Genomic DNA, 15,863 nt, shown 5'->3' on the forward strand with positions numbered 1-15,863 from the left:
TTAATTATGCTTTTTAATGGAGCATACAGCGGCAAGCGAAAAAACTAGGTATCTCGTATTTGTTCCGCAATGTGTTAATATTGCAGTTTTTTAAAGCCAAATTTCTTATTTAAATCACTCATTTGGTTCAAGTTTGCATCCAGAAAATTTTATCCGAAAATTTGATGATTTTTATCTCTTTTTTTTCGAAAATTTGAATCATTTTTATCAAAAGTTAGAATTTTTGAATTTGCAAAATAGTAAGGAAAATTGGACTTGTTTGATTTGAATATAGAAAAAGTTTTAATTCAAGAAAAGGGCTCTTCTTAAAAAGCCCACTTTATGCCCAAATCAACTAAGTTTGATCAAATTCAAAAAATTTAACCATCGATGGAAGCGAATTTAGCTCACCTTTTAGGTTTAGGACCAATTTTCTAAAGTTACTATTTAATACAAAAACTTTTAATGTCAAAGTGCTTACAAATAAATAATTATATAGTTACAAACTTAATTTGTTTTATTTGTTTTCGTATTTGTTGATTGTTGGGCAAAAAATCATAGATAGAAATCACTCACCAAACCCCCCCCCCCATGAGTCGGTTCTTCCTACGGACTTAACAGTCTTTCCCCGAAGCATGTTTTAAAAAAATTCTTGGACTTTGAATAATTTTAGAATAAGTGGCTGTAGCTGAAAATTATCTGAAAATCATATTTGATTCACATTATAAGCTTCCCAAAACTATAAATTTTGTAGAAATCTGTTGAGAAACAAGAGAGTTTTAGCGAAAAAAAGGATTTGCCGTTATTTGCCGCGGTTTGAATAGGTATATCACATGCGTTATTCAAAACCCACAAAACTTAGATGAATTATAAAAATGTTAAAATACTTCCTTTTTAAAATTAAAAATAGTTCTGAAGTTAAATTAGCGGCAAAAAATATATATTAGGCGTAATCATCCTTTACAGATAAAACCCTGTCGTTTGACCCCCTCCGGTACGTTTAGTGTTAATCAACATACGGTTTGGACAGTGATGTTACATTGAGGCAAACATATTCCAATCATTAGTTTTTTGCTAAACACTGTAATTTTCGATATATTGAAAGTGTGTCCGTCCGCCTTTCCCGACTTTCTCCTACGCGATATTGCAGAGGGCAGATTTGAGATTAAGTTGCTTAAGTGATCATGAGCGATTATTTACTTAGCTCTAGAATAATACTTTTTTGTTACCTCAGAACCAAGTTAATCTTTTGACGTGTCCAGGCCGGACAAATCCAGGATATTTAATCTTGAAACCTGCTTTTATCCGGGCATTAGTTTTCCAAATTTTCAACCTAAAATCCGGGCGATATCCGAGTGAATTGGATTAAAACACAGGAGTTATTAAACGAAAGTTTAAACTAAAAATACATTACATACAAACTTTTTTTTATTTTTCATCGAAACACAACATCACCTTATAAATCGTGTTTTAGGCTTCTAAAAAATCAAGTATGATTATTTTGGTGAAACTTGCTCAAGACATTTCGCCGAAAATGTAATAACCTAACCTTAGAATGGGCAATTTAGTTTTCGGATGTTCATTATACATATGTCCTCAAAGATATCATGAAAAATTATACTTTCAAAATTTTTTGAAATATAAAATATATCTATAAAAAAAACTCTGATAATTACATGGAATATGCCAGTTATCAGTCACCCAAAAATATTTACTGTGTTCATTTACCGAGAAATTGCAAATATTTTGAAGACATCACTACACTTGGACATAATTTAAAAAAAAAGAACTTTATGATAAATTTATGTGTTTGTAATTAAAATCAAACAATAAAAAACCGAGAATTAATGTGGTAGAAAATATCGTATAGATAATAATTTTTGTAATTGACCATGTTTTCGCTTGGTTTGAAGTTCGTTTCCCGGTATTAATACTTAGGGGAGATGAGGGCATAACGAGCTCCCAGGGCATAATGAGCACTACTCTTTTCTACGAAAGTACGTATTTTCTTAAATAAATTTTCATGAGGATTTGTTTCGTACTTCCTATAGTATTAATTTTTCACAAAAAAAGGAATCTCCTTATCATCTTTATAGAGATATTTAAAAAAAACTAGCTTGGTTCTCCAGTTACGAAAATATTATAATTTTTGAGCACCACGAAATAAGCTCTTATGATCTTAAAATAACCTTGATCTATAATGTACGCACTGCAACATGATGTACACATTGTTTCTCAATTTTTACCATCATAAAATTTTTGATTTTTCACTTTTATCAATTTTAAAACACGTTTTTACTTAAATTTGTTGACTAGGGGCATATAGAGCACCATATTATCGAGGCATAATGAGCATTATCTGCCGTAGAATCTAGCAGCGAATTAAAATTGATTTATAGCGCCACACCCTGACTAGTTTTCATCCGACGATCGATGTCGGAGAGGTAATCAAAAGATTAGCGTTAGATTTCTGTTCGAGGTGATTTTTTTCCATTTACAATTCATGATCGATTTTTTTATTGTTACACTATACGGCTAGTAGCATCATCCTCCGAACAAAGCACATAATGTATGGGAGTGCGTGAATTGTTTGTATTCTACAAACAGACCTAGATTATTTTGTTATTGCTTTGTTTGATGAATCTACGACTCACCTGACTTCATCGAATTGAATTCGCTACCAGATTCCCCGGCAGAAACCGCACATCTTGCCCTGATTAATGGTGCTCATATTGCCTCAGGGGGGGTTCTCATTATGCCTCCACAGTGGCTGGTTTTCAGTTTTTGGCAAAATTTTTTAAAATGCATTTTTTAACGTTTTCATCTAGTTTTTCACGTTTCAGCCCGTTAGGGAATAGGCTTTTCAAGTGTCTGAACACGGAACAATAATGTAACCTCCATATTATAGCTATTTTCTATGGTTAAATAACCGTTTTCCTTAAGGTGGCCATTATGCCCCCATCTCCCCTAACTGTCGCAAAAACAAAGACGCCTGAGTTCCAACAGCTCAAAAACGGTTAGTTCAAAGTTTATCGAAAATTTATTGATTTCTGTTTTACCTGTTTTGATGCGTTCTCTATTATGTATGGGAGAGTGGGGAATCATGGGTCACTTTTTTTCGTTGATCCATAACTTCTTTATTATAAAAGATAAAATGAAAATAAAAAATGGTATGGTTTTCTACATTTTCAAAGTATCGTAAGGTATTTTTTTTTAAATTTTTAATAAGTTTTTTGCCCCAAATTCTGACTGTTTAAAAAAAAGCAATATTTTTTGGATTTTGAAAAATGGTGGGGAATCGTGGGCCACCAAATCCAAATTGACCAAATAACATGCAAAGTTTATGAGTTAACCCAAAACTGTGATTTCCTAATTCATTTCGTTATTTAAAAGCAATTTCGACAAAATATTTTTCTTAACTCTTCATTTGGCATAAGAAAACTTTGCAGATAGGTAAAACGTATTTTAAGTTCTGAATGTGTATAAAAACATAAAAATATAGGTGATTCAAAATGTGTGGCCCACGATTCCCCACAAGCTATGATTTGCAAATTGGTTGCGTTTGTGTGACTAATTGATGTTTCATCAAAAATTCCTTTTCCACGTGAAAGATCATGACAAAACTAAGATCATAAGCGTATGAGCATATTTTTTTTATGCACTTTAGGTTCCCCATCGATGAAATTAGCGGGTGTTTTTTTAATTATGTAAGTAAATTTTTCTAACTTTTTTTAGCTTGATAAATAAAAAAAGCATACGATGCGAATTTCAGTCAACAACATATAGGAATATATGTTCACGCATAGCGACGACGATGACAGTTGGTTTGAGATTTTTATCTCAACACACATCTGAGATATTAAAAGTGGCCCAAGTTTCCCCATGGCCCACGATACCCCACTCTCTCCTATATAAAATTAACTTTTATCGAATTCTATAAGTTTTTTTTTCAAATTCACAGCTTCAAGCTGTTTTCTTCAAAACGAGTGCTACTTCTATGTAAACTGAATCCTCCCTTACTTTCTATCGAAATTATTTTCAATATTTCCAATTTCGATTGACTTTCCCATCAAGCACATAATTTAAAGCAGCTTGCCAACCAAGTTTCATGTCGCGCCGCGCAAGTAAAGAAGTAAGTTCAATTTCAAAATTGATTCTTCCCTCATTCCCCAAAACTCTGCAGTTCAAGTATGGGTCCGTTATTTCTGGTTTCTTTGCCAGGAGTTTTCCCAACGACAGCGAAAAAAAATCTGAATACCAAACGGCGGCAGCAGATATCTACATCTGAACGTATACCTAAAAAGTCGGCTCCAAAAAACCGTCTCGATCGGCATAATTCATTTCGCCTCACGCATTGGCAATAAATTTCAGGCAGCCACCACACCGCCATCGCTTGATAACTTCGGGGCCAAAAACTGAAATCGTGAGGGCGGCAACCCCATAACAGACTCCGAAGCTTGAGTCCCAGTCCATCTTCAGTTTTCTCCCCAGCTTCCTAGGGTAAGGAAATCGAAGCAGCTCCAATATCAAGACGTTTTTGGCAAGCGGAAAATATTTTTCCCCGACCACCACGACGACGTTTTCCACATTTCCTCTAAACTTTGCCGTCTTCAGAAGATTGGTGCCGGTGTGTTGGTGTATCTCTTCTTAGTCGATATTTTATTTTCCTATCCCGGACGAAATGTTGTCGTTCAACATGTTTTGCGAGGGATCAACTTGGGCCAAACCAAACACACCCGTTCGTCGACAGGAATAACGAAATTTGCCCGTTTGGGGTGGCTGATCGTTTTTCCTAGATATCGGAGACGTCTACTGATTTTTTGGGAAGCCCGCAGGTTATGTCTACAATACGACGCTTATTGGTTGTAATGGGTGGGTTGAACCCCAACTGGATTCTGAAGACGAAAACTGAACAGAAATGGAGATATTTTGCAAAAATAAGTTCATTGGTCTCGAATCGAACTGGAAATTTAATAACAAAATATTCCTCACACTTTTTATGTATACTTTCCCTTTTGCGAAAAAACAAGAACTTTAACAAATATGTACAAAACTGAAAAAAGTCTGAAACGGAAAAAAATTACAAATATCAGAAATGACAACCGGTATGATACAAAAATTACATACACAAATATGACACCAAAATTGTATTAAAATAAGAAAACAATGAACAAGTTGACAGAAGTGAAACCGTTAGCAATTTTAAGGACTTTCAGTCGCATACTCGTTCGACTCAGCATTTATATCATTTTTGTACCATTTATTTGTCAATTTATGTCATTTGTTCATGTTTGTAAAATTAGGAATTTATTTTTTAAGTGCAAGTAATTTATGTGTTATTTTCGAGCATTAACACATGTTTTAGAACAAAAAGACACAAACATGACGAAAAATAACATTAAAAACAAATGGAAGATTGAAATACACTGGACAAGATATAAAAGTATACAAATCATAAATGTGATTGACTTAAAAGACTCATTAATTGCAGAAATATGACACTCAAATTTATTTTGAATGATCTTAAATAAATGTAAACGAAAAATCATGTAAAAAAATGATAAATGTAATTATAAATAAATGTAATGATAAATGATCTTCGGTTTTATAATGATTTGTATCGCTTAAACATGGCTAAAGATTTGTGATTTGTTATTTTCAAAGTATATTAAAAGTTAGAATTAATTTAAAATTGATTTCAATTGTATAAACACCTAAAAGGAAAAAAAATAATCAAACCCATTTGAAACGATGCGAAACAATCAAAGTTATGAAAACTGATTAAATATTAATAAAATCGAGTTATAATCAATCCAAATTATTCTGAATTAAATATTTCAAACGGTTTGAAATAAGGTAGCCAGAATGTTTCCCACACGTATCACGGTTATTGTATCAAAAAATCTAGCAAAATCCGGGCAAATATGCTAAAAAACAAAATAAATTATTCAATAAAAGAACAAAAAATACTCAGAAGTGAACTAGCCTGCGACTTAAATCCTTTCAAAAATCAAATGAAAATAGTTTTTGGTAGGAGCACATTTTCATCGCCCATTATCTTATCAAAACCTCTATATTCGAATTTGATGAAGTTTTCATAAAGAAGTTAGATCCAACAATCAATATTGATAATAATTCAATCTGACTATTTGGTATGGTTTTGCAAATAGTATGAATAAATCCAAGCAAAATACAGTCTTTTTTCAATGGACAAATCCGGGCAACCGCGCTGAACTGGATCTCTCCAAAATTTTGTAACATAATTTTGAGAAAGTCCAAATGAAACCGCCCAATCTGGTGACCTTCGTTTGAAAAAAAAAATGCAAAATATTCCAAAAATGAATTGGAATCATGCATATTTAAAAAAAATAACAAAACAAGAAGATTTTCAAAAAAAAAAACAAAAATATATAAAACGGATCAAATAACTCATAGTTTATTCTGAAATGTTTGAAAAATGAAAAGGAAATTATTAAAAAAATGTTTTAAAAATGATTTTTAATTATAAACAATTTAATTTAAAATATGATACAGAAAGAGTTCATTAAATAGGAAAATAATAATTCATAAATAATTTTAAAGTTATCAAATGATTAAGAAATAATTGAATTTGATTAAAAATTATTCAAAAATAATTTTAAATTTTGTAAAACGCTTATATAATATAGAAATAAATGGATATTGTTACAAAAATAATCCAATTTTTTTTCAAAAGTTATGGAAAAAATGTTTTTTAGATTATGAAAAAATTATTAAAAGATACATGTGGAAAAAACGGTTTCACTGTTTTCGAAATGTTCAAAATTATTAAATGATTATTTATATACGAAAATATTTTTAATTAATTTTTTAAAAGAACACAAACATATTATATTCAAACAAAATTTAAATACCGAAGAAACTTTTTCCGGGATTTGTTTTTCAGTTAAAAAAGTTATTTTATCATAGTAACGGGAAACTTCTTGATCGTCAAAGGTTTTTAAACAATAAGTGTTTACAAACTTCTGGGAAATTTGGCGTCTAAATTTAATTCTTAACCATTCTAGGCCTAAGTCATTTCAAGTCGCTCATGAATTGATTGATTGATTAACCACCCTTTTTCAAATAAACATTTTGTTTCCTGACTTTCAAAACTAGTCAAAACTTTTAATTTGATCGAAGCTATGGCAATTTTAGCAGATAATCCTGCTTCAACACAAAAAGAACTTATTTACTTTTATTTAATCCACCTCTATTTTCGAGTAATTGCACCATTCAAGATCCTAAAAAAACATAGTTTAATTTTGAAGGATCTATGAAAGTGTAATTTATCAAAATATCTCGACGCTGGCGGTTATAATATTTTGCGTACGACTTGACACCATATTTTGTTTATTTTTACGTTGGGCAGCTTTTTTATTGCAGAAATGAAGTCAGGCGTGTTTATAAGTCAGCTTGATGAACTGATAAAAAATTTTTTTTACTTACCCAATCGAAATTTTTTATTTGCGCTGATAAAACCTCTAATATTCCCTACCTTTTTGGAATCAATCATCTTCACTTCATGAATAATGGAAATAAGAATAACTTGGCACACTTTTAGATGCTTTAGGATTTCTTGAACAATTTACTGAACTTTGATTGAATAGTTGATTTCCATCTGTTTAGGAGTCTCCGACTGGGATTTTCCTGAATTTATTTCCATAAAAATTATTCGATGACCTTCTGTATTGGACTGTATCTCAGAAACCACTTGACAGAACGTCAAAAAAAAAAAAATTGCACTAGATTTTAGATAACTTTCTTACATTTTTAAAAATTTGCCTTTTTCTCCGAACGTAAAAGCGTTAAAATAAAATTCTAATATCTGAAATATTATTGAATGATATGAATGATTGTCCTGCATAGAGCGAATATACGGCTCACCGGATAGGTGAGCTAAGTATTCGGTCGAATAGGCCGAGTATTTATTTTTCAAATTTATACAATCACAGACTTGTCTAAATTTTCAAATGATTTTGAATAATTTATAAAATAATCAAATGTTAAGTTAAAAAATCTATAAAATTATTAAAAACTTACGGTTTGAGTTAAAAATCTTAGTATTTTGTATTTTTCCCTGTACTCCGGAGTTCAGGAGAATGCTGACAAGAATCACTTCATACTTTGATTATCGTTGATTCCAGATTTTCTTGGAATATCCAGGCTTGCCCATAAATCCAATGAAGAATTCTCTTATTTCTCTTTGAAAATTCGAAGATTTTGTGTTTAAAAACGATTTTATACAATTCCAAAATGTTATAATTAAACTTTATGGAAATTTATAATTATTTCAAAATAGGGGTTTCAAATAACGATAGTAAAAACGCGTTAACTGTTCAGTTTGAAGTCACCTTCAAAAGTGAGGGCTTCGTTTATTCATATGTACAATTTAGTCCTATGCTATAATCTTCTTTTGCTTGTCGCGACACAGTGTTCCCAGAAGGGGTTTTAACAGGAACTCGAAATCCTATTTGGCCGAACACTACAACTCCTTCATCCATTAGAAGTTAGTAGATAGTTTTCAAATTTCAATCAATTTAAATTATACATTCATTTCAAAGCTAATCCTATGATTTTAAATTCATGTTTCTAATCGAAAGTATTGAAAATACCAAATCAAAATAATGAAACTTCACCTATCACTAAATTTATCGATGTGTACTAATAATAAACAAAATCGTCTATCCTTTTTCTTTTCGTGGATCTTTTTGATCTTCTGATCTTTCCTGAATCATAATCTCTATCTTCATTCCTAATATTTTCATTCTCCGAAAAGATGAAAGAGTCGGCAGCAAACCCATAAAAATCACTATCGGAATCACTATCTGCTTCTTCATCTTTATGTCTTCTCCTTTTGAAACTAGCACTGCGGCCAGGCTCCACGGGTAATTCAGCGTGCGGTAGAACTGGTTCAACATCGTTTCCTAACGAGGCAAAATTGTCAGATCGATTCAATTCCAAGAACCGTCCCTCGTTGAAAGCTGTAGAACGCCTAGCTTTCCGATGTGAATCGTCACAGACCTTCAACTGGCGTTTGTGCGCCAAAATGACTCGTCCTCCCAGGGAAACCTGTGAAACGTTTGGAGAATACCATTTTAAAAACGTTACTGGCAACCATCTCTTCAAAGCTGATCTATCCGGATTTTTATAATATATCAGATGTCCATTTCTCACATTTAAAAAAGGATCTTTCAACTTTGGTGAGATTAAACAAGATGGTCTAGAACTATCATCATTTTTAAATTGTGAATTATTTTTTAAATTACTCTTGGGATTGATCAAATCTAGTAAAATCTTTGGCTTATAAGAAAGTAACCGCTCAGAGGGGAATTTATAATCCTTGCTCAAACAAGTGTTTCTGTAATTAAATAAAAACAAACAAATTTGTTCATCTGTGTCAAGTTTTTTTATGTTTGAATCTAACAGAAACTTTTTCAAGACATCTTTCACCAGACGGACCATTCTTTCAGCTTGTCCGTTACTTTCAGGATGGTATGGCGGACTTTTTAGTGTTTTAATGCCTTGTTTTTCAAAAAACTTAACGAAAACTTCCGAATTAAAAGGTGGGCCATTATCCGTCACTAAAACATCTGGCAAACCGTATCTTGCGAACACATTGAGAAACACTTTTATAACTTTTTTGTAATCTGTTCCGTTCTTCATGTGTTCCAATTCAATCCATTTTGTGTAACTATCCACAATTAACAAGTAAATCTTGCCATCCAGATGAAAAAAATCCGCATGAATTCTCGAAAAAGGTCTTGAGGTTGGTAACCATGGAGAATATTCAGGAAGCTTATTAGATGAAGTTCTCGATCTACAAATATGACAAGATTTAACGTGTTCTTCAATATCCGTATTGAGACCAACCCAATATACAGTTCTTCGTGCGAGTTGCTTCATCTTGGTAATTCCAACGTGATTAGCATGCAACATATTGAGTACTTTCTTCTGCATAATCCGTGGTATAACTACCCTATCTTGAAAAAGGACACATCCGTCCACCATCTCCAAATCTTGATGCATAGAATGAACATCTCGGAACTGTTTATCAATTCGTTCTGGCCAACCTTTATCCAAGTAGCTCAACATCTTTGAAATAAAACTGTCATTCAGACTTGATTTTGCCACTTCTTTATAGCTCAAAGGAAACTCCGGTGTAAAATTAAGATTTTTAACAAAATCTTTGTCCAATTCTTTCGGAATTTCATCCGCAACAGGAAAACGTGAACAAAAATCAGCATTTGCTAATTTTGATGCAGGGCGATAAATGATATCAAAATCATATATGGATAGTTCCATAATGTATCTCTGCAGCCTAGTAACTAAAATGGAATTTCGCCCCTCTTTACCCAAAATACCGATTAGAGGTTTGTGGTCTGTGTAAATAACAAACTTTTGTCCATACAAAAATTTATGGAATTTTTTCACAGTACAAACCACAGCAAGTGCCTCTAGATGCAGAATCGGGTATTTTTTCTGTGCCTCGTTTAGTGAAAAGGATGCAAAACTTATTGGACGTTCTTCCCCATTAACGTCATGAGCTAAAACGCCACCCAAACCATAGACACAAGCGTCTGTAACAACAACAACCGGTTTGTCAGGGTCAAAATATTCCAACAGTTTGGGTTTCAACAAAAATTGTTTACAATCGTTGAAAACTTGCTCACAAATATCGTCCCAGATGTATTTGACATCTTTTTTCAAAAGTTTGTATAGAGGATTGACACGACTTGACATATTTGGAATGAATTTTGAATAGTAAGATACCAATCCCAAAAATGCCTTTAATTCAGACACATTTCGTGGAGATTTCGCTTCACGAATTGTTCTTACTTTATCGGGACAAGGTGAAAGACCACTGTCAGTCAATTTGCACTTTTTCAAATTGACCTTAATATTGGCCTTAGCAAGTCTCTCTAAGACCCGAAAAAGGTTACTCCTGCATTCCTCAAAATTTCTTCCAGAAATAAGTACGTCATCCAAATAGCAAACTACGTTTTTAAGTCCTTTCAGAATCTGGTCCATCACTCTTTGAAAGACACTAGCTGAAGATGACGCTCCTTGTGGCAATCGCTTATATACAAACAACCCTTTGATCGTGTTTATCACCATGAATTTCTTTGAACGTTCAGATAATAACAGTTGCGTGTATGCTCCAGCCAGATCCAGTGAACAAAAAACTTTAGACCCAGCTAAAGTTGCAAACAAATCCTGGGGCACTGGCAAAGGGTAAATATTGGGTATTAACACCTTATTGATTGAAATCTTGCAGTCTATCACTAACCGTATATCTTGATCCTTCTTAACAACTATAACCACCGGAGACGCCCACTCACTAGCATCAATAGGCTCTATTATTCCATTCCTTTCTAAATCATCCAAACAATCTATTACCTTCTGACGAAGTCTGAGTGGAACGTCATACGCTTTTCGAAAAATTGGTGTGTCCTCTTTCAATATCAAATCACCAACAAAACCTCTAATAGGGCTGGAAAAATCCTTATCGAAAACAGTTGGGAACTTACTCTTTATTTCTTCCACCATTTCCATATCCTTTAAGGCATGTATAGTCTCGTCGCTCATTTGTGGTTTGATAAAAGTATCCCTCCAGCCAGCATAAAAAACGTCCATCCAAGAACGGCCCATCAGAGGAACGAAATCATTATCGCAACGCAGGATCACTAAAGATAATCGGTGCTGACTACCATTTAAAATAACCAAAGCATCAACCCGTCCCAAAATGTTGAGACGTTTACCGTCAATGACCACCAACCGCTTAGAACATTGCTTGAGAGATAAAAATTTGAAATATTTCAAATATTGCTTTTCAGAAATTACCGACTCAGCTGAACCACAATCTAACTCCATTTTTATAAACTTGTTTTCCACTAAAACATCAATGTAGCATGGTTCATTAATTTTGTTTATAGAAGCGATTTTCATGCAAGACAAATCTTCCTCACTGTCAGATTGCAAATCTTTTTTAAGTCTTTTGAAAAGACCAGAGCTAGTAGATTTAGGCGAATCAACAAATTTTACGCTAGACCGACGAACCCGAGGACTTTTGTTCTTTCGTCGATAGCAATAAGCCTTGGTATGTCCCTTACGGTTACAAAAAGTACAAAGAAAAACCGGCTTAGTTCTGAACTTGTTGTTACCTCTTTCGTCTCTCGGTTCACTAAAGGATGCTGAGCGATTAAAACTGCTACTACGACTTCTCGATCTATAGCTCGACTTATTAGGTTGATAATCCCTATTACGTCCAAGTCTGGCCACTACACTGACCCGATTAGTTTCTGAATTTTCCAATTTTTGAGTTCTGTCCCAAGCAAGCTCTTGATTCACTATGATTTTTTCAGCCTTAACCGCTGTCAAATCTTCCTCATCAAAAAGTTTTTTCCTTAATTTGGGATCCTTGATTCCCATTACCAAAACGTCCCTTATCGCTCGCTGCTTAAAATCTCCAAAATTACATAATTCGGCTAAAAACTTCACCGACAAAACAAAGTCAACATTTTTTTCGTTATTTCCTTGTCGACGGGACCAAAAATTGTAGCTATGCACTACATCAGAATCACTTTTGTCATAGCTTTTTGTAAGTTCAGCCGTTAACTCATGATACGAAATTTCTTTAATGTTTCTCCCAGGAAATAAAAGTTTCAATTTAGAGTACACTTCTTGCCCACAAATTGCAAGGAAGGATGCTTTGTACTGCTCCTCCTTATAGTTGTGGTGAATAAAAATCCATTCAAGTTGCTCAATATATTGCGCAAAAGGTATCGATCCTGGGATGTAAGGATCCATTGTAGTGGTCAAAGACATGTTTGCTTTTAGTTAAATAAAATATCAAAAGATAAAAATGGTCAGTCAAAAAACCGAATAAAATAAAAAATATGCAATAAAATAAAATTATTAAAATACGACTATATCATCAGTCGTCATAAAATATCACAGTACAATATAAATTCAAAATCCAAAAAAAACTTTGAGACAAAAAAATTGTTCAACAAAATCACATACCTGAATCAAATGTTGTTCCCGAAAACAAAACACTCCTCTGCAATTATGCTGCAGCCACTCGAATTGGATAACCAACCGAACTGATCAATGCTAAACAGCACACTTACAACTTCAGCAATCCTCTCCCAGCAGCGCAAAGGTCCAACAACAGCAACAACAACTAACCACTTCAGCAACAGCAACAGCAATTGAACCCAACCAAATAGCGGATTCAGCTTATTTCTTTCGACGAAATTCTACGTAAAGTTTGGCTTCCGAATGCAACAGCTAAATTCCGACCGATGCAACTCACCAACACTCTTGAACACCAGCTGTCAGTCACTCTCCAAACGTCAACGGAAAAAAAATTCAGCTCAGTGATGAGAGGGTCACTCAATTTTCGAGCACCGACCGTGCTGCCAAACACTCGGAGCAAAGTGAGGAAATGACGGAACTCACTCTCCAAATAAACGCTGTTGGAAGAAAATAAAACGAAAAAGAATTAGTGAAACGAAATCATTGAGGAAAAGCAAAATGGCGTTTAAAACCAAAAAATGTGCTTTTCGCTAAACAGGAACAAAAAAACTGTAGTTTTCACCACAATTTCCCAAAACAAAAGGGAAAAGAAACAAAATATTAAAAAAATCTGACGCGCTTTAAAACCGAATAACCGGTGTTTAAAAATTGTGATTCGGATCGGAACAAAATTAACTTCTAATAAAAGGCTTTGCCACCATTAGAGTAACAATTTCCGGAATCACAAAATCTCACTATACTTACAGTACGGCTTAGAAAAAAAAATAGCACAAGCCGTAATATCCGCAGAAATCCCACTCGTCGCCAATTGTTATAATTAAACTTTATGGAAATTTATAATTATTTCAAAATAGGGGTTTCAAATAACGATAGTAAAAACGCGTTAACTGTTCAGTTTGAAGTCACCTTCAAAAGTGAGGGCTTCGTTTATTCATATGTACAATTTAGTCCTATGCTATAATCTTCTTTTGCTTGTCGCGACACAGTGTTCCCAGAAGGGGTTTTAACAGGAACTCGAAATCCTATTTGGCCGAACACTACACAAAATGAACATAAATTTTTGTTTCATCTTTGAATACGATTTAAATACTGCTGCTATGATTCGATGAACACTTTAAAATTCAAGAAATTTTCTTTCACTTTCCGCTTGTATGTTTTGGCCTAGATTTTGTTCAGATTTGCCCTTTTCTTCAAACTTTCAAGAAAATCGTACTGATTTGCCCGACCGTGTGGATTTAATTATGGTAGGTATGCTTAAGAAAGATCATCGTTCTTTCTAACAACTATTTTAAAGATGTCTTGCTCATTTTCGACTTTCATCTAATTCGATATCGAAATAGCAATTTAAAATCGATTGGCACCACCAATCCATTCTCTTTATCATCCTGATGTCCTTTCAGATATTGGTGACATTTTTTTTTAATTAGCGTGATCACTTCTTGTTAAAGATCTTGTAATACAGCATCTGATTTAATCTGGTTGAAAAATAATCGACTCAAGAACATGAGGGCATTAAGCTGGAAGAAATAGAAAGAAATTGAAAGAATCGACCATGTTGCACTTGAACTAATTTGACGTTTCGCACTTTTTTGGCAACACTAGAGATCATTACTTATATTTTGAAGGTTTCAATTTAATGATCAACTTTTCCGAAGTCCGTGAATAGTTTCGAATTCTGAGAAAAAGTATGGACATTTCGAGCAAATTCTGAAGAAGATTTAAACCTAGTCTAATCTTTGATATTTTGAAAGCATATGACCCATTAGACTGAGTCGATTTGGGGTCATTTTGGAATTTCTCAAACCCTGGGGTCAAAAAAGCTTCGTCTTGGTCTAAAACTCATCCATGAGTAAATTTGAGCTTTTAGGTTTGTATGGGAAAATTGAATATTTTGTACTGAAAAATCAAAATCATTTTTGTTTCGTCTGTGAAACCGAGCCAGCTGATGGATTTTTTGCCAATTTTTAAAATTCCTAAAGGAAATTTTCCGCTGAACAACTTTGTCGAAGACTGTAACTTCCTATCTTATTAGGAAAAACAGTTATTAGCTGTTTAACAGGGGTACATCTTTTCGCACTGATAAACAATAAATTCAATTGACATCCCTGCAGGGTGCCTAGCGAGGTATTGCGTGACTACTTTCCATGAAACACTTCGCGAGGCTCAAGCAGTGATGTCAATTGAATTTACTGTTAATCAATGCGAAAAGACATACCCCTGTTAAACAGCTAATAACTTTTTTTTCTAATAGAATACGAAGTTACAGTCTCCGACAAAGTTGTTTAGCGGAAAATTTCCTTTAGGAATTTTAAAAATTGGCACAAAATCCATCAGCTGGCTCGGTTTCACAGACGAAACAAAAATGATGTTGATTTTTCAGTACATAATATTTAATTTTCCCATACAAAAGTTCAAATTTACTCATGTAAACGGTACTTAAAAATTTTGCAAAAAATCATGGATAAATTTTGGACCAAGACGAAGCTTTTTAGACCCCAGGGTTTGAGAAATTCCAAAATGACCCCAAATCGACTCAGTCTAATGACCCATTGTTTTTCAGGCTACAACAGATTGTTAATCAGTTTGAATCTTTGAAATAAATTACTCATAAACTTTCTCCAATGATGTCATAAGTGGTTGTAACGTTATGATTTCAAATTTCTATAACGAGAGAATCTAGACTAGATCATAGGTACCAAAAATGATGTTCCATAGTGTTATCAATGATTGATTTCACTAAAATCTGTTTCATTTTTATACTGATAAACGCCATATCATTAAAACTAGAGGTGAAACTGATCAAACATTGAAATTCAGGATGCCAT

General features: G+C 33.4%; 2 protein-coding genes across 3 annotated transcripts in view; one reads left to right on the forward strand and one right to left on the reverse strand.

The window, feature by feature from the left end:
• LOC129752050 (uncharacterized) overlaps window positions 1-13,415 on the reverse strand; it is a 32,894-nt gene extending 19,479 nt beyond the window's left edge. Inside the window, exons 1-2 of the mRNA XM_055747840.1 lie at window positions 13,024-13,415; window positions 11,529-12,830 (exon numbers count right to left, since the gene is read on the reverse strand). Of these exons, the coding sequence (XP_055603815.1) occupies window positions 11,529-12,825 (1,297 nt within the window). The 5' untranslated portion in view covers window positions 12,826-12,830; window positions 13,024-13,415. The remainder of the gene's footprint in view (window positions 1-11,528; window positions 12,831-13,023) is intronic.
• LOC129751377 (uncharacterized) overlaps window positions 1-15,863 on the forward strand; it is a 508,402-nt gene that overhangs the window by 47,150 nt on the left and 445,389 nt on the right. The window lies entirely within an intron of this gene.

This window comes from Uranotaenia lowii, chromosome 3 (genome assembly GCF_029784155.1).
Source record: "Uranotaenia lowii strain MFRU-FL chromosome 3, ASM2978415v1, whole genome shotgun sequence".
Lineage (NCBI taxonomy): Eukaryota > Metazoa > Arthropoda > Insecta > Diptera > Culicidae > Uranotaenia > Uranotaenia lowii.